Consider the following 19,280-nt stretch of genomic DNA (forward strand, 5'->3'; position numbering starts at 1 on the left):
GCCGACACTTGGTTGTCTCCATGTAGACATGGACACAAGGTACATGCCAGGTCACACTAATTACTATCATAATCATTATAATTACTAATACTATCAACTCATTGTTCAATAAATGATTGTTAGAACAATATTTTTGGGGTTTGATATTTATTGTGCATGTGCACAATTCCTTTTTATTGTGGGAATGTTTTAATAATTAATATTTTTTGTGTAGTAGAGGGTTAAAATTCTATGGCTAATTATTGTCTCATTGTGCTGTATTTGCTAGAGGTGGTTTGCAGGGATGATCTTATTTTGTGGTTATAGTGTCAGTGACATGAAGTAGTTTCAATTTGATAATTTATCATAACAGTTTCTGTAGCAATATATTGTGCTTCAAAATGTGCTATCGTGAGATCCAATAAATGAGTAAATCATGGACTAGAATTACATTTTCCGTTCTGATGTCTGCTCCCACAGTAAGGTTAGAATTCAACATTGCCACAGGCAACATAAGAAACAGTGACTCAGAGGCGACTGTTGTTGTGATTTTGGGCCTTACAAAAAATAAATTGATTGATTGAAATTGATTGATTGACTGCACTTATGCTAAATTATCCCCATATATTCCATAATGAACTAATCCCCTGCATGCTCTGTGCTCCTGCGTGAATGTGTGATGGTTTATAGTACCAAAGGCAGCAGACGCTCTTTGCCAAATGCAGCGTTCATTGTGAACCAGCGGTGGAAAATATTAGTAGGATGCCACACAACACGCCCATTAAAACAAACAGGGAGAACATTTTGTTATTAGAGCCTGAACATGGATCAGTGGGAGGCTTGTGGAGAGTAGAATTACAGAGCAGAGAAGTTCTGAATGCTGATTGGTTGATGCCCCTCACAAGGCTCCAGCCACAATAACCACTAATAGCAGCTTTAGTAAAAATCACTGTTTGCAGAAACTAATGCTTAACGTGGCCCCTTCAGGACCCGAGTTACTTAACTGCTTTTGCTTAAAATTCTTTATCCAATACATCTCACTTCTGCTAAGTTTCACAAACTCACTAAGTACTTTACTATTTACTGTATCTTAAGAAAACATGGGGCGCTTTCATTCAGTTTTCGCAGATGAAATGACACGATTTATAAATGCCTTTACTGCCACATGCAGTCCTGAAGGGAATATAAAAATCTCCAAACTGAATCATAAGTTTAAGACTTTTCAGTAGCTGAACTTCTTACCACAAAATACTAGAGAACAGGATTAAATAACCAACAGATCATGGTTATAATGAAGCACATGCCAACCCATTCACAAATATTGTACCGGTACACAACACAGCAACAATGAGTCACAACATTTTAATTTATTTTTGTAGTTCACTTCCCAGTGAAACATCTACAGCTCACAAAACCAAACCAAAGAAGAAGCACGTGCCCTAACGCAAGTAAGCGAGTCCTACCTTATGGTCCGCACTGAAATGCAGTACTTCCACATCAGACTCCACATGCCGCATGCATCTTCAGTGGGAAATAGGAGCCTGCACAGGCCAGAAGTGTTGTCTCAATAGTCCAACACAAGCTGCAAACTGGGTCTTGCCCATGCCACTCCTCCTGCTTCCACTGGCTTCACCACAAAGCGTTAACTGGTCTTTTTAGTGCAGTCAAGTTGTGACTATTTCTACACTCAAATACTGGATTACATTAGTGACTACCAGAGGGGGATAGAAAAATGGACAAACTTCCTAAAATATATTTCGGCCTAGAGTAACTAACAACTTGTAGAATAAATGAGCAAATTCATGGTGAAAAACAATCCCAAAAAAAATGCAAAATGCACACATATGCATATATATTTTCATAACGCAAGTTCATAATGTACAATGGCCAGAGATGTAGTATTAGCCATTATATTAGAAGTACAAACACTTATGGAATCAAATCTAAAAATACTTCATTGATAAGCTTGACTATCATAAGTCCTCACCACTCACTGCTGCCTAACTTTCCTTATGTCATACGACTGTGTCTCTGCTTCTGTTGTTTCAAAGCAGAGACTTACGTAGTGTTACCAAGTAAGGCAGCTGCCAGAGGGAGACGAGTCCACAGCCCTCTTCAGTGCACATTCCTCCTGCAACCTAAAGCCTCTCGAGTCCTAGATCACCGCTTCTGTCTATGCTAACAACTCACCATTCACAATAGTTAAGTGCAATGTATGGCCTAAAAGCTGGGGTACTTAGTTTAACACAGGACATTTAAGGAAAGACACTACAGCTAAAGAGGAAAAAATCTTAAATGTAAAGTTATGAATTTGAAACTTCTGTTGTTTACTCACATAAACGTAAGAACATGTGTATTACAAATGTTTCATTATGTTTTTCATTTAAATTTAAGGTATTGAATCGCACCTAAATTGCACCTGTTGTGGTTTAAATTCAAATCTGAAAAACGTACAGAGCAAGGTTTTGTTGACATATTTGATACACACACTTGTACCGAGGGGATTTTTTTTTATATCGTATTTACTTTTTGAGTAAATTCCATCTGACTGAAAATTGGCCTTTACCTTTTAGATGTAAATCTTTAATAAATCAGACTCAGGCTTAAATATCAACAAATCCTTCTGTCAACATCTTGGATTGTAAAGTTTGGTGTGTGCAGCCTCTGTGGGAGACATTTTAATAAAACAGCATTTTGAAGTTACAATGTCCTATAAGAAATCTACGGATGTGAGTGGACTAAATTAAATAATTAAAACATGTAGGAGCAGATTGGACAATTTAGTTGCTTTTACATGAAAGATTATATGTTGAGAGAGCAAACTGACCAAAAAAGAAAAATAGACGAAAATGAGTTTTGCAGCATTGTCTCAACTTAAACGTGTCTAACTAGTTCCTGGCTCTCACAAATCCTTTGTCTTATTGTTAATATCCAGAAGCATTCATTTTCAGGTGCAGACATGTAATACTTTATTATTAGATGCAGATAACACGCAGTGGTCTTTTTTTGTCACAACGTCTGCTTTTACAATATACCCTTTGAACAAAAGACTATTAATAATATTTCCTTGTTCGGTGTTTGTGTGATAAATCGAGTTTTTAAAAAGTAAAGTAAACACATTTCAAACATGATACTAAGAATATATTGATATGATATATTGACTATGTTAACTTGAGACCTCAATACACGATCAAATCTAGATGAAACAATAGAAAAATAAGAATAAGTCGATTGCAGGCAGCTCAACTGTACAACAATAGTTGCATACCTGAAGCTTACTTGGTATAAAAGAAGTCTCGACATTTTTTTTAAGTGTAACATAAGCCAAAGGCATTAAGGTCTTTGAGTTATTGTTTGATGTCCTTCTTATGTCAAAAGAAAAATCACCAATGCATCACAAAGGTACATTTTGTGTACATAGTAAGCCTATTTTAATTTTTTGTCGTATAGCCTATTTTTTTTATTTTTATCCTATAGCAGATTTAAAGACTTATATAGGTTGTTTTATCATTGTTCATTGTTTTATGTTTGAATCACCAAAGTAAGTTCCGTTTCTGATTCTGATGTTAGATTTTGTCTCTGGATTTAAACTAAAAACATGCTTTTATGGCATCTTTCATGCATAATAAGAGGCTTAAATTATGTATCTACAGCATTCATGAAGCATGGAGAGAAATGATAGCAACATTGTATTCAGACAGCACTTTCAGTCTCGTCACAAACTCTTGACTAGACAGCGTTTCATGAATAAGTCAATTTTCAAAACAGAAGAGAAAACAATACCTAACTCAGCACTGGGGAATGTTAGGTATCTCCTTGTGAGATATGACAGTGAAACATGTCATATCTCAAGCGAATGTCTGTTTTAATCCAAGCAAAAATATCACTCTACATTTGACTCACCCTTCAATGCTCCTGTTTCATTTTCTGACGAGTCAGTCCTACTCTGTGTTTGAATGCAGCCGGTCTGGGACCAGGTTTTACAGCACATCAGACAAACATCACATTTCTGCACATTCCAATCACTGCATCCAGAAACATTGGTTATTTTTAAAAAGAATAAATTAGACAATGTACTAATTACCTCCTTGAAATGGCTGCGAGCCATCCAGAAGTGACGCTGGCCTATATGTGATGTGTCACTTAGCTGTTTTTTTTATTTTCTTTATTGTCTTTTAAAAAGAACCAAGATTTATGGAAATAGAAAAAACACTGCAGATTTTTTATAAGGCATTTCTCCTCTTTAAACTCTTTGTATCATTCAGATTGAAATGTATAAAAATGATGTCGATAATCTGGTTTTCTTTTTCTTATTTCATTATAGGCTGCCATATAAGTTTGGACACAAACAGCCAAAGTGCTTCTCTGGTGGGTTATTCTGCCTGTCTAACATACCCATGGGAAATCATAGAAATGTACAATTCCCACATCTGTGTAACGTATAGTTAAAGTATATAGTCTTGTCCGGCTAGACAAATTATTGTGTATCACAATTCTCCAGATTTGAGCCAGGTTGTTGGTCAGGAGTACATATCTGGAGGATTAGACTCTGAATTTCAATTTAGTCATAGAAACCAGAGGAAACCCAACCAACACTGAAGCTGCACACATTTTGGGAGAGAAACATGTGACCCTCTTAGGGCTCAGTGACAGTCACAACAGCAGAAGAGGCACAAGGGTGTTTTCACTTCAGGAGGAGACTGGGGCTTGCTCAAAATGCCCTGGGTAAAGAAGATGAGATCAAAATCTCTGGAAAAAGAAGGTATGACCTCATCACATTTACCTGTACAGCTTAATATTGGTAAAATAGGTCCTTTGTCCATTAACGTATAGTTTAAAGTAGTTATTTTTTTGTAGTTTGGCTCCATTTAGCTACAGAACATACTTATTGTTTTAAATAATCACTGGAAACTGTTGTGTGATAATAATACATTTAGTGAATTAATTTGTCCAGTTACTGAGCTATGTACTGGCCATTTGTACTTATTTTAAGTCCCCATCTACATCCACGGGCCAGTTCTGGTTTTCATCAATGGTTCCTGGTTCCATTCACAAATCAAACAAATTGTCCCAGACTTTCCAACTGAACCAGATATTTTTTTTTTTTTTTTTTTTTGGTATGGTACATTCACAATCACAATTGCACAAAGAAGCTGGATTATTCCAGGGAAACAATTCTTGTATTGAATGAAATATATGGTGAATGCACCTTCCACAGAGACACCCAAAGGCACATTGTGGTCCAAAGAATGCCACATTTGCATATGGCAGCACTTGATGCCTGGACTTCCATCAGCAGTGGCCTGAAGATGTTATGGCTCTAGTCCATAACAGGAAGTCCAGCTGCCAGGCGTCTGCCATGAGAGGAAAAGGATGAGTTACATGCACTATCCCAAGAGGCCAGATACCAGAAGATACCAATAGAAAACACCCTATTCTTCAGCATAACTAATTGAAGGTAGCATTTTTAGTTGGATCAGATCACAATATTAAACAAATGTACAACCTATTCTAAAAAAAAAATAACATATATGGAATTTACAATATTTTCTCTGCACATTAGGACCTGCTGTCTCTCTCTCTCTCTCTCTCTCTCTCTCTCTCTCTCTCTTTTTGTCACTTAACTTTTTTCAACACAATTTAACACTAAAAACCTAAAACCTTGGAGTGATACATCACAATTTGAAGCAGTATTGTGCTCACCTGCTCTAAATTTCAGACGCAGCTACTGTCTGGGCGGAAGGAAATGCTGAAGTTATGCTAATCCACACATCCACCATGCGCTTTTGTTATTCTAGATGGTTAAGAATAGCAAACTATTTTCTCTCCCAATGGCCTGCTGTGGCCTTCTTCAGACCAGCTGCCAAGCATTATATCGACAGTCCATCCACATGACCTTGGTTTACGGCTCGTTACATAAAGCATTATTCTAGTTAATTGGAATTTCTTAATCTTGTGCTTAATTCCATTTTAAAGAAGACCTACAGTGCTTTTGTCTGCCATTTAATCTATGGCACACACGGATCATTATGTTATATATTGGACTTTAAACCCTAATTTTTAACTAAAGAATCAAGTCCCCTCACCCTGTTTTCCACCAGTACCATAGCAGGATGGCTACACAATGCTGCCAAATCTTATGTTACGTTAAAGAAAATAACATTGCAGTAATAAGTGCAGGCAGTGGGTGTGTGATCGGTGAAACAAGGATTGTTGGAGCAACGGCGACTCGTCCACAATAATAAAGATTAATCAGACTTGCACAAATCTCTAATTACAACTTTGAGTGGTTAAATGAGAAGGTGAAGCATAATATGGTTAAAAGCTCCTAAAAGTCGATTTGCATTAGGTCTCCATTAAGGAAAGACTTGAACACTGAGGGAAGAAGAAAGTAGGCAATATTGTCTATAAAAACAGAATATCGGGATCGTAAATTATATATGCAGGGATATTGATTTTGTCATCATCGCCTACTCTTACATACAGATACACTGGGGATGATGAGGCCATACTTATACGTCATTTGTTTACCATTTTATCCCTTCGAATAGTTGGGATACAAATTATTTTAGGATTTCTTCTCTGGCTTTATTTGGAAGTTAAGAGCACATGAGGCATGGGCGGAGCCAGGCCCTGGCTTTGGGGCTTGAGCCCCGGATCTCTGTCCAGAAGCCCCGGATCTTTAAATATTTTAAAAATGCCTTATAATGTCACTAAGATAGGGCAACAGGTAGAGTGTTGTGTTGGGACGCAGGTGTCTAGGGTTTGAATCCAGCAGTGGCTTCAATTCTCTTTATCCGTTTCATTTTTGTTGAACTGATGTATGATTGGCTGCATGTAGAAAGTGGGCGGGAGCGTAGAAAGTGGGCGGTGTTTACAGCACATCACGCAATCTGACCAATTTGGCCTTTTCTATCTAACTGAGGTTTTGCAAAAAGTGAAGGGCATAAATAAGAGCAGATTGACTGGAAAAAAGAGACATTCAGAACATGTGCTGAAAAACAAAGTTTATCTAACGTAGAATAGACAACACCAGCACAGGATCGTTCAAACCATGAATTCATTGTGGTTGTCGGTGAAGCAGTGGCTCAGGTTTTATTCACCTACAAAGCTAAAGCAGAGAAACTGCAGGACAAACAGCTCACTGAGAAAGGTGTCTGCTAAAGGTAAGACTTTTACTTTCAATAAAGATCAGTCTAATTCTAAAACAGCACTTCAATCTCCAAGGGCTGACTAGCTTAGACAGCAGAGCATCAGTCTGTGGATCTTAGTGTTGTGAGTTTGGGCCCTGTCAGGGGCATGGTTTTCATATTTGTTTTGTCACTGATTGTTTTAAAGAACATCAAGATGTACAATTTCTTGAATAACTAAATGTCACCTCTGCTGTTCTGTTTAACGTTTTTTGGAGGGAAGAGCTCTTTCAGAAGGCAAAAAGTCTGTCTTTGCCTTTGGAGGGTTACTGTCTGTAACTGTCTGTAACTGTCTGTAACTGCACTAAAACCACATCATATTGGCCAGAATGAACCCCCTCCCTTTCTTTTTGGGCTAAGCCCCGGATGTTTAGAATGTCTGGCTCCGCCTCTGACATGAGGGTGACCGCTTGGTAAAATTGAAGTGTGGACTGGGCAAGGCTGTCTTCAGATGATCATATCACCATGGAATTTAAATTTGGATTTTGATATTGTTTTAACTGAACCTTTTTGTGTGTTTAACAAAGAAAAAAAAAAAACTGCTCCACCAACACACACAACTCCACACCAAAGCTTCTGTTCCACTGCCCACATGCTTGTCCACATTCACACGCCACATTGATTTGACCAGAGCCCAGAGACACTGATGTTTCCATTTCACGCCACGAGGAGATCTAGACAATGAGTGACCCATATCAAAGTGACTGCTGTACGTGAGCAGGCAGAAAGCAGGGGAAGGCAGGGAGCAGAAAAGAAGAATAGAGAGGTGGAGGGAGCAGCACAAAGTGACAAGCTGCTGGCAAAATGAAACTGAGCTCGCTGTCTGGCTGCACGGTGTCCAAATGGATGCAATTAGCACTTTATTAGTGACACAGCAGTCATTTCACACATTTCACACTCTGACTGATGTTGCAGTTTATTTACAAGCACGACAAAAGTGATTGGTAATTTACTATTTTCTCTTGTCACATTATGAATCATTACTCCAATCATTTCCTTTTATTTATGGTTTTCAATTTACATAAGACTAAGAGTCAGCCATGCATCTACTTGGCCAGGGTCCACGGGATACTCGCCGAAGGGCTGTTATTTGCGCCTCCCATTCACTAAATCTAATTGAAAATAGATGAATGCATGGTAAGTCTTGTTTACACAGTGCTTCCTTGGATTTGAAATAAACTTTGATCTACCGTCCATTAATTAATGTTGATGATCAGCAACAGCAGCAGTATATGAAGCTGAGTAACTATAAGGTGTATTATTAAATAGCACAGTTCTTTGTTGTAATCCTGAAGTACTAAGAGCATTAGGACTGCAAGAGGACTTACAGTTACAGAACACTGAATGATAATGAAAATGAGTATTGAACTCGCCAGAAGCTAGAAAAAAATTTGAAAGTATGAATGAACATATATTATATATGGTACAGGTAATTGGATGTGTGGTATGCTATGGTCAAAAACATATATGAACTCTTAACAGCAATGGGTGTCAGCCCTGGACATAATGATGTATAATATATATACAGCCTGTCCGTCCATGGGAGTAGAATCTCTCCTTCACTGTGATTCTCCTCCAGGTTTTTCTTTAGCCCATTGTTTTAGTTTTTACTTGGTTTGGCTTTTTAAAATTTTCCTTGCCAAAAAGAAGCTACAGTAGATGCTCTAGGACAGTCAATCTGTATGCTTTTTATTTATTTACTAAGCCCCTTGAGATACATCATCTCTTTTGCGAGGAGGTCCAATAACAGAAAGTATTTTCTTTGCCCATGCCCAATACCGTCAGATCCCGGTTAGTACTTGGAAGGGAGATGCTGCAACACCAGGTGCCACAGTGAGGCGCTAGTGGAAATGTCCTTGTATCCTTAGGCAAGACACTTCACCCACATGGCCTAGTATGGCTCAGGTGTGTGTGTTAATGGTTGGTGGTGATTGAAGGGGCTGATGGTGCAGATTTGCTGCCTTGCTTCTGTCAGTCTGCCCCCAAAGCAGTTGTGGCTACAATAGAGAGTGTCTTTGAGTGTCTAGAAAAGTGTTAAAAATATGATGCATTGTTATTATCATTGTTATTAATATAAAGACCATACAAAGCAAATTACAGCCACATAGGACAACCAGACCATCACTAACAAACACAAGACTTCCTGCTTTTCACAACCCTACCCACACCCCTGAGCTCCTCAGATTGAAACTGTACATACTGAAGTATATCATACTGAATCATGGCATTTCACCCTTTAACATGAAAGATCACTTAGAATACATTCACACTTGTCTTCATCTACTCCTAAATTGAGCCAATATTAATCGTAATGTGGACATGCTTCGGACCCGCTCCAGCCCAAATTCAGTCTTGTGTCCAGTCCAAATATTGATGTGGTGAATGTCTTGCACATTCACCACACACACACAAAAGCTCACGCTTAATAACATGCACGTGGAGTATAGTGACACATGACTGTTTCATTGTTACATTGTTAACTCAAATAAAAAAAAAATGTGAAGCTTGGTGAAGGGACTTAGAGGTATACAATGAATTGAATTGAATTACCAATATGGCTGTAGCAGTAATAAAAAAGTATGTTGCCTGGTAAGAGAGAGTAAGAGAGTGGATGCAATAGTATTCATACAAACGTACCACTATCTTAACACAAGGGTGCAAAATCCCCCAAACAGGATGGCATCACCATTTAAATGAAACAGAATTAATGTGTGGGGTGTTTAGTGTGGAGCGCCCCCCAGAGACAGGGCTGTATGGCTGGAGCGGGGGATGGGCACATTATGAATAAATATGAGTGAGGGATGTGAGGGGCTCGTCCTCTCGGGCATGATTACAGCTTGATGGAACAGACGTCACTGCCCTATGTCTTTTTCATCACTCACATACGATATCTTACTTGTATAGACAGAAGTAGAGAGAATGCTTGTAAAACATAAATATGTATTAGGATAAATAAACCACCTAATCTTTAAGCTATGGTGCAGCACGCTTTTGATGCTTGATTAACTATACCTGGTTCAAACATCCTGGTCCACATTTGTCCTAAAAAAAAACACGTTGTAAATTAACTTCTATAAAGAGTCATTTTCCTCCTGTAAATCCTTGCACTGGGCAAAGTGAATATAAACAGTGGCCCACGTGCCGCGTTCTTGCTGCTGTCCGGCTCATGGACCACACACAATAAACTGGAGCTTTGTCAGGGCCACAGCACAACAATAGAGCCTCCCCTCATCTGACCTTTCAACACGTGCACAATTCATGTGGATATTCAACTCCCCTTAACACCAAAACATAAAGAGGAAACGGGGCTGTCAATCACTCAGCCTCAGTCATGCCTGCACACACAATTATGAACTCTCCAACGTGAAGAGTCTATCTAACCAGAGGAGTTTTTGTATTGATGGGTTAGGGTTAAAATATATAACCATATAAAAACATTTCTTTGACATTTTTCACTATCATTATTTTGAAATTATAGCAGTGATTGGAGGTTATTAATTGTAATCTCTCTGTCAAGTTCACAGGTTGAAAAATATTAAATATGCGACTGCGGCAAGGTATAATTCACTGTAGTATCTTTAAAAGTCTGATTAGACAAAGCATGTTATGAGCAGAAACGTGCACACGCTGCATGGAAAGTACATTAACCTCAGTGTACTACATCCTTGTGCACCTTACCTTTTATAGAAGCTGTTCAGAGGCTGCAGACACAGGAACTGCCAGTAATCCAAACAAAAAGATTTCAACTTCAACATTCTGTCAACATCTATTTTAATTGGAGCATTTTGTAATATCCCAGTAAAAAATGCCAAAAAATAAATACTCAATTAAGCAGAACAAAGCTTATCCGTCCTCGGCTGTCCCATCACAGAATGAGACAGAGTGCAGGGGGCCCCGCGTGGAGGGGGGCGGGACTTCCATCACTTCTCACTGAAAATCTTCTTTATAGAAAGGTCAGTTTCTCCTTGTGGGGACAGTCTTGCACAACCAAATCTCCTCCCGGTCCCCGCACTCCCTCTTGGCCGGTCAGTCAATAGAGGAGGGTCCAGTCTCAATCAAGAGTGAGCTACAGCTGCTCCCATTGTCTGCACCCACACGCTGACAAGGTCTGAGTGTGCCCAACAAAGAGCACAAAGGACTCCCCCTGTGGTTCCATCAATTACAATTTATCCCAGGAAGCACCACGGACTGGGGAGCATCAACTCGGCCTTAGCTCTCATAAACATAAATAAATTAATACACAGAGCCTAGGAAAGAGATCTCTGACTATTTGGATTTTATACAAATTATTAATGAGAACGGAATTGTGATGCAAATAATATGTGAATTTGTTTAATAAAATATGTCGACAGAAAATATGTGTATCTTTTACAAACTAGGCTTTTTCCTCCTTTCTGTGGGAATCATTAAAAACAAAACATACAGTGTAATCATAAGTCTGTGGTATGAACGTTTCCGTATAAAATGATGACATAAGTGATGCTGGTGTTAAATAAACATAACGTAGGCTGTTTGTGACACTTCAGTGATTTTCTTTACGATTAATCTTCCATTGCAGATCCAAGTCCTGACCATATCCGCTAATCAGCATCAGCACATGGGCCACAGTGGGACAGGTCCAGCCTCGTGGACCCCCACCGAGTCCCGCAAACCCATAATGATGGTTACCAAGACAACTTGAATCATGGAACCACCAGACTATGATGGCGTCTGAATTTTGACTGATCCAGACTGATTGGATGATGAACAATTGTAATAATAAATAAAAGAAAATCAACCAAATCAGGGCAAGTGTGCAATAACATGGGACCGAATTCCAAGTTTGTTTAAAGACTATTCAATTTACCCAATTTTGGTCACAAATCCGTAGATCACAGTTTTTATACAGCATTGATTAAATTAATATGCAGATTACATTTTTGCAAACTAAATAATTTGATTACAACATCCTGGACTGGTTAAAAAATAAAGAACAAAGGAGAACAAGATTGTACCAATTAAGCCCTGGCAAATGTTTCCACATAATTACTTAAGACAATAACCGTTAGACTGCATTTAGAGCAACTGCAGTGTGGAGGCTGCACAAATTCAAAATAATTCAAAGTAATGATTGAAGCTCAGACTCTCAGAGCACAGCAGAGGAATAAATTAAAAACGCGTTTATGCACGGCATGAAAGTCGCCTCCATTATTTCATATGAGCGCGCGCACACTGGGCCCCGCGTCATGAATGGAACTTAGATGCAGCGTCACGGCGGAAAACGTATCCTACTTTGGTAACATTCATCTTGTCTTCAGTTATGATGTGTATATCTTATTTCTTTCAGTCAGAAAACTTTTGTGAATGAGATGTATTTATCATGAAATGTTTCAGCTGCTATCTGCGAACCATCTTCAGAACTGTCACCGGTCTGAGTGGGTCTGAGTGGGGATGTGTTACTTATCAGCAGCTGTTACTTCCTGGGATGTGGTCGTTGTAGAGGAACGTTCCATGAGTGTGAGAGGAGGAACGCTCATGGCTCCGTGTTCCGGCGGGATGCATGCATCTCAAGAGCAGCTGCAGGCAGTTTGATAGTCCTCAAAACACTAAAATACAGTGTTAGCAGGTCTTATTTATAATAAGACATGACATTTTGTTGATGTTAGTAAAGGTCTCTTAAATAATTCCAGTCTCTGTGATTTGCAAATTGCAACCAATCAAATTGCTACTTTTTTTAAATTTGATTACGATAGCAGCCCTACAGCAGATCTGCTTTGAAGTGAGAACGGACAGCCTTTCCAAAGACACATGGAATCATGTACAAATAACATGAAAATGAGAAGGAGCTGCCAGGTTGCATTGCTGCCAGTGAACACATGTATTACCTATATTACCAATATTTGTAGGTTTAGTTCCACTTGCATATTATCCTCACCCTTTTTCTTCCGCACAGCAATTACCCAAAATGCAAAGCAAAGCTAAAAGGCCAAGTACATGCTGTTTCAGGGGAAAATGCCATTTTAGTTAGTTGGAGCCTGATCTACATGTGCAGCAGTAAACTGCAGGTCATTTGATCTGTGAATAGTAGGGCCTTTGGTTCCAGCTGAGCCCGGCTGTAACTCACACAATGTAATGGACTATTGGGAACCTGACAGGATAACAACTCCCTTTTACAACAAATAAAAACACTGGATCAAACTTCTATTCTCTGGAGACGGGAGTATACTGGAAACAAGCAAATCAAATATGAGGTAGATTCAATGCTCCAAAGTCAAGCATAATCTCTTTTATTCAAAATGTAATTAACACAATTTCTTTGGGATGGATTTGAAACAACCTGTATAGTGTTTGAATAATACATCCACACAACACACTATTGTTTAACATAAAGGTGCTCACAGCAGTGAAGAAGACAGCGACGGCGGTGACATAGTGATGATGGTTGCATTTTGTGCTGAAAAAGATCCCATTAACTTGTTTATTCTTGTGCCCTACATTTCTCCCCCGTCTTACTTTTGAGGATAGTGAGTATGTGTGTGAGATCGAGAGATACATAAGGAAGTAAAAGAAAAAAGGTGATGAGACACAGAAGTCTTTAATATAGATATTTATAAAACAGAATCCTGCACAATGACTGTACCAAATCTACCAAAACACATAAGCGTTTCATTTGTAGTTTTCGTTTTACAAAACCTGTATGACACTATAACAACAACAAAATCCCATATGCTATTCAAAATATAACATATACTATACTAGACAATATATCAAAATGTAGATAATATTGTGACTCTTTAGTTTATATATATCTATATCAGAGAACTACTACTGGATAGAACTCTCTGGTGTTTCGACAGTGGTGATAAGCGGTCCTCTTATCAGCTCACCGAGACCTGGCTCTGAGGCATAAACTTGCCGTATTGACTGCGCTGGGCTGTAAGTGTCCCCAGGAGCCTGCAGCACCCCAGGGACACAGCGGTGTAATTGCAGCCATTGTGAGGGCACACGCCGCCAGCTGAGCTCTGAGCAGCGGATCAGAGGAGAGCGAGGGGTTGTGACACGCACAGTGTTCACAGGCCTCGAACCCCGGCAGAAGGACGTCATCTCTCAAGACATCGGGTGATTCATTATTATGCTTCATGTTGTCTTTGGGAACTTTATCTGATTTGAATATGTACGTGAACGCTCACACAAGTTGGGAAAAGAAGTCGGGAACTTGGTTTAAAAACCTGCGGCTCGACTTCCACACATGACGTTACCTGCTGTGTGGAGGCAGACAGAAATCAGCTTTGTCAATTTATCTTTAAATATTTGAGCTTTGACTTAATGGTAATGTTACTTCTACCTTTGGGGATTTAGAGTAATTTGTCCGCATCATAAGAGCAACACATTTGCGCAAGAAAGACAATGGTGTTTAATTACTGATGTAATCTTAAGTAAAAATAGTAAGATGTTTTCTAAAATAAATATAATTTAGCTTTTCAGAAGGAAAACAAAAAACACCCTCTTTACACCTGGTTCACAATTAAACTGGCATCACTCTCCACTGACATGAACACAGATTCAGACTGCTCTATAATTGCAGCGTATCAAGGAACCTTTAATGACACAATGACAAGGTCCAGACCTTGTCCAGACTAGAATTGAACATCGATATTTTGGATAAAAATAAAACTTGTACATTGTTTTATTAATTTACTATTTTTTTTAAAATGTGACTATATAATGCAATCGTTGATGCCATTTAGCACAGGGTCAGATTTCCCATAGCGTTGGGTTTCTGTGAAATTAACTTTTTGCACAGCTACACCAAACTCATCTGGTGTTTGTGGTGAAAACTACAGTAGGTTCTGCGTGTGGTCCTGAGTGACTGTAGCCAATAGTCCTAAAGCCGGTCCCAGCAGCACAGCAAAGTCTATAAGAGTGCTCCCTCTTGTGGACATGAGCAGTCAAAGAGAGCTGACATGTCACACATGAGACAAGCCTTGTTATTATTGATGAATTCTATGTACAGTGCTGCCCGGTGGTGGAGTGGTTAAGGCACGGCACACGTATGCCAGGCTCCAAGTGCTGCCGGTGTCATGAGTTCGAATCCCAACTCAAACAATTTACTGCATGTCCTCCTTAATCTCTCATCCCCCGTTTCACACTCTCCTCTCCTGTCTAAGAAAGCCTACAGCCAACCAAATCTTAAAAAAAAAAAAAACTAACAAATGTTGGCATACATTATAATATTTGATTATACGGGTTCCCCCAGTCTATTTGGTTTGCTTATGAAGCAACCATAACAGCACTTCTAAAGCACTTTGGAGCTGCAGGAGGTGATATCACACACACACATAAAAGATAGATCTAAATGCCAGTGCCACAGACTGCTGTGCCGGTCATCTGCTCTCGGACTGCGTTAGAGGAAGCACTTCAGCGATGCATATTATAGAAAGTTCATTGGATATCAGCTAAACTTAGAAGAAGTAATTCCATAGAAAAGGTCAAATGCATACAAATTACTATAAGGTTAATGTTTTTATTATTGTCCTCAAGACAGGCAAATAAATCAGTTTCAACAGCAAGTGATTAAATGAGGCATAGCGGGGAGATTTACAGCTAGAATTTGAGCTTTAGCATCATATTTATGGGATGAACTACAAACTAAACTCTTTCATTGAAGAAAAAATATGAAAGTGTCCATTGACAGGTGGATGTGCCAATCACGAACATGCATGACCCGTATCAAAACAGAAAGAAAATAAATAATATGTGTTTTCCGTTGGAAATTGGGGAGAAACGACATTGTTCCAAACCCAAACGTCTTTGTAAAATATTGTAAAAGCGTTCGGTCCTGGCTGGACAAGCGAACCCATTATAAGTAAATGAACACCCGCTGAATTGCCCATGTTTCTCACAGTACAGAGATATTGAGCATGGCAGAGTGCACTAACTGCATTAGCCGGCCTGTAAATGCAGATTTGCGGAGAATAAGACAGCTTTGATCAGGCAGTTGCGCTTGGTGCGTTGTCATGAAAGAGACTTTACAATGAGATCGATTCTGCGAAATCAGCTGTGGCAGCGGTGCATGCGAGAGACCAGTTTATTTATAGTCGCTGTACACTGGCTGAGCTTATGCTTAATTAGCTGCAGTGTCTGTAGTTTTATGTGCCAGATGACAATTTCCACATGTAAGTGCCAAGGAAAGTGTAGCGTGCAGAGGCAGGTCCATATAACTGCACTGGCTCGTTTCCTGTGTAAGTATCAGATAAATGATGATGTTGACAAGATTGATCAATGGAAAATAAAATGAAGCCAGAGTGGACACAATATAAATTAACGACTGAATGGCATGATCTTTTCAATGTATTCATTTTTTTAATGCACATCTTCAGCCTGTTCACATCGGTTCTCCTCGAGGTTTCTCTTTTTCCACAGTTTTTCTTGAAAGAGAGTCTTAGGACAGGGGATGTTCTGCACAGTTGGTTAATCAGCTGTGCCAGAACATCATTGTTTGATCACATTTTTTGTTGGTTAAATCAACAATTTTGCAAAGCCCTGCCAGGCGTTTTTTGGTTCCACAAAATAATTTCAATTATGCACCACAGTGTGTACTTGATCACTTGAAGAGCCCCATCCATCAAGCTCCCCAAGTAATACTATGATATTTTCAATGTTGACACGCTTGAGGTCTCTGTCTCAACTGTCCTCTGCTCAGACCTGACCCAGTGTGTAAACCAGTTGTTTAGCTGACAGTTTACTGAGACTATGACCATCTCTCCCTGTATAAAAAAACCCCACAGCGAACACATCATGAAACTTTTAACACATTCCCTTCAATATTTTATTCTTCTATTTATAATACAGAAAGCAGAGGAAACGGGCTGACTTTTGGAAGGCTGTGTATAATGCGCCAAACATGCTGACAGAGAACTTTGCTTTAGCCCAATCAATCAATCCAGAACAGTGTTGGTGCTAGAGCTGCTTTATTTGACAGAGCTGCCACAGAGCTGATGTACAGCCCAGCATTAGCTCTCAGTAAATGTTCACACAGAGCAGAGAGCGAGAGAAAGCAGAGACATGTTAACCAAAACCCCACCATCCACTCAGTAATGATCATCTATTTGCATTGGGGAGCACAGGAGAGGTAATTATGCTATCTTTGTGTGCTAAAGTGTAGTAGCTTTTTGGTACAATGTAACATGGTCTGCACTCAAACATATAAGCTCCAACTGTAAGTCATTTTCAGTAATACAAGAAAGCAAACAGGATGCATGAAGGAGGGGAAGAGGTCAGCTCACAGCATAATGTATATACACATGCTGGTATAGAAGCTAGCGAAATATCAATTGTAGGGGATTTTTACTAGTACTCTTTCACTAATGAAAGAAGGTGACATTTTCAAAGTTGATATTGATTAAAGAATTGGATCACGATTTCAAACATGACACACTGCATGAGTGTGGGTATGTTTATTAGAGTTATGTGGGGCACCATCCTGTATTAGGCATTTAACAATTCTATAATCAATATATCTAAATTAATTAATTTATTGAAAATGAATTCTGCTCATTAATCTGAAGGTTTGTGAGAAAGTAAGCGTGACATTGACCCTTATTCTGGAAATTAATGAACACTTTATCAACTGCGGTTTATGAAGATTTATTGACCAAATAATTAGACATATAGATATAAATATGGAATATGCAAAAGTGTCGATAACAGATGGAGACGCTAGACATGATTGTACTTGATATAGCTAGTTGTGTGTGGGTTAATGTTGATTCTATATGATCTTATCATCCAGTGAAATACATGCTTAATTCATACGATCAGAAGCAGGAGTTGTGATCCTGAGATGGGCCTGTGTGTCCGTGTCACCTCCAGGGGTTTGCATAATTTATATGGATTTAGAGTCTTGTTTACAGTATGGTTGCTAGGTAATAGTTGTGGAATTACCTCTACGTCACATCCAACCAGCAAGTAACATCATAAAAAAGGAACTGCAGAAAAAAGGCAACATCTGTTAGGGTTAGCGTAAAATCTTACTGCTATATTTGAGGATTGTTGCTCTTGAACACTGCACACGTGCTGTACGCCATCGCTCACTGCTCCTCCAGAATGACCGCTCACCAAATGTGTGAGCATGGCTTCACGTACAATTTTTGCTCCTGATGCAACAGTCCAATATGAGATTTCAAGACACGTCGTATCATGACAAATCCTGGAGAAAAACCTTTCTCTTGTTTCTCTCCTCTGAAGGCCATCACCTCTTTTCAGCAAGACAGTTTCCCCCTCCTCTTGCGACCTTCAGCCATTGTTTGTGCTCACTTATGGATGAGCCAAGCTGGAATAATGTGAAGAACTTTGACAAACTAACCCACGCTTGATTCACGCTTCTGAAACATTCTTCTACGCATGCACGGCTAGTAGCATGAGCGCGCAGCGAGAACATAAGCACGTAGGAGATGTGAATGACCAATCCTTGACATGAGCCATGTGAAAGTTAAAGCCGTGATTGGCCCTACGAAATCCTCCGTCCATACCATCTCTAATAGTCATGTTCACTATGTTTTTGTGAAATTATTCTGTACATTATCCCTTCAAATAAAGACTAAACTAAATTAAATTAATTATTAACATACAAATAAAAACAATACACAGAAAAGTATGTTTAATGGTTAAGTATGTTTTACTTAATTTGGTACAAGTTTTAACCAGTTCACATAAAGTACTAATTAGGTCAGTTCGTCAACCTTAATAATGTCCAAACTACACGGGGTCTGTAGAGTCAGCATGTTGTTTGAGGATTTTCTAAAAGGTCCAGGTTAGCCTTTCAATCTAAACCATGCATGATATGATAATCACTCACCATGTCCCAGACACATTGAAGAATGGCTCAATACTGCATATTTCTTCAAAGGGCACTATAAAATACCCACGCATGTGAATTCTATCTGTACATGGCTTACTGGCGAGGGGCTCTGATTCAGAAAGAGAATGATGTATAGTGCTCTTTGGATAAGGATACTGCTGACCACATGAATGAGATTGGGGTCCTCTGCATATCAAACTCACAACCTTGACCCCAGACTGGACTCTGAGTGTGGCTCGAACCCCGTCCCTCCTCAGGATGTGGCCTCGCTC

At 39.2% G+C, this 19,280-nt stretch overlaps 1 protein-coding gene across 3 annotated transcripts in view; it reads right to left on the bottom strand.

Moving 5' to 3' along the window:
* iqsec1b (IQ motif and Sec7 domain ArfGEF 1b) overlaps window positions 1-19,280 on the bottom strand; it is a 137,781-nt gene that overhangs the window by 40,437 nt on the left and 78,064 nt on the right. The window contains exon 1 of one of the 3 annotated variants that reach the window (XM_072452031.1): window positions 1,443-1,531. The exons of the other annotated variants lie outside the window; for them this stretch is intronic. Within the exon in view, the coding sequence (XP_072308132.1) occupies window positions 1,443-1,489 (47 nt within the window). The 5' untranslated portion in view covers window positions 1,490-1,531. Of the gene's footprint in view, window positions 1-1,442; window positions 1,532-19,280 lie in introns of those variants that run through there. 3 annotated transcript variants of the gene reach the window in all.

The sequence above is a fragment of the Eucyclogobius newberryi genome, unplaced genomic scaffold, assembly GCF_026437365.1.
Source record: "Eucyclogobius newberryi isolate DKJ021-1_F unplaced genomic scaffold, fEucNew1.0.hap1 SCAF_19, whole genome shotgun sequence".
NCBI lineage: Eukaryota > Metazoa > Chordata > Actinopteri > Gobiiformes > Gobiidae > Eucyclogobius > Eucyclogobius newberryi.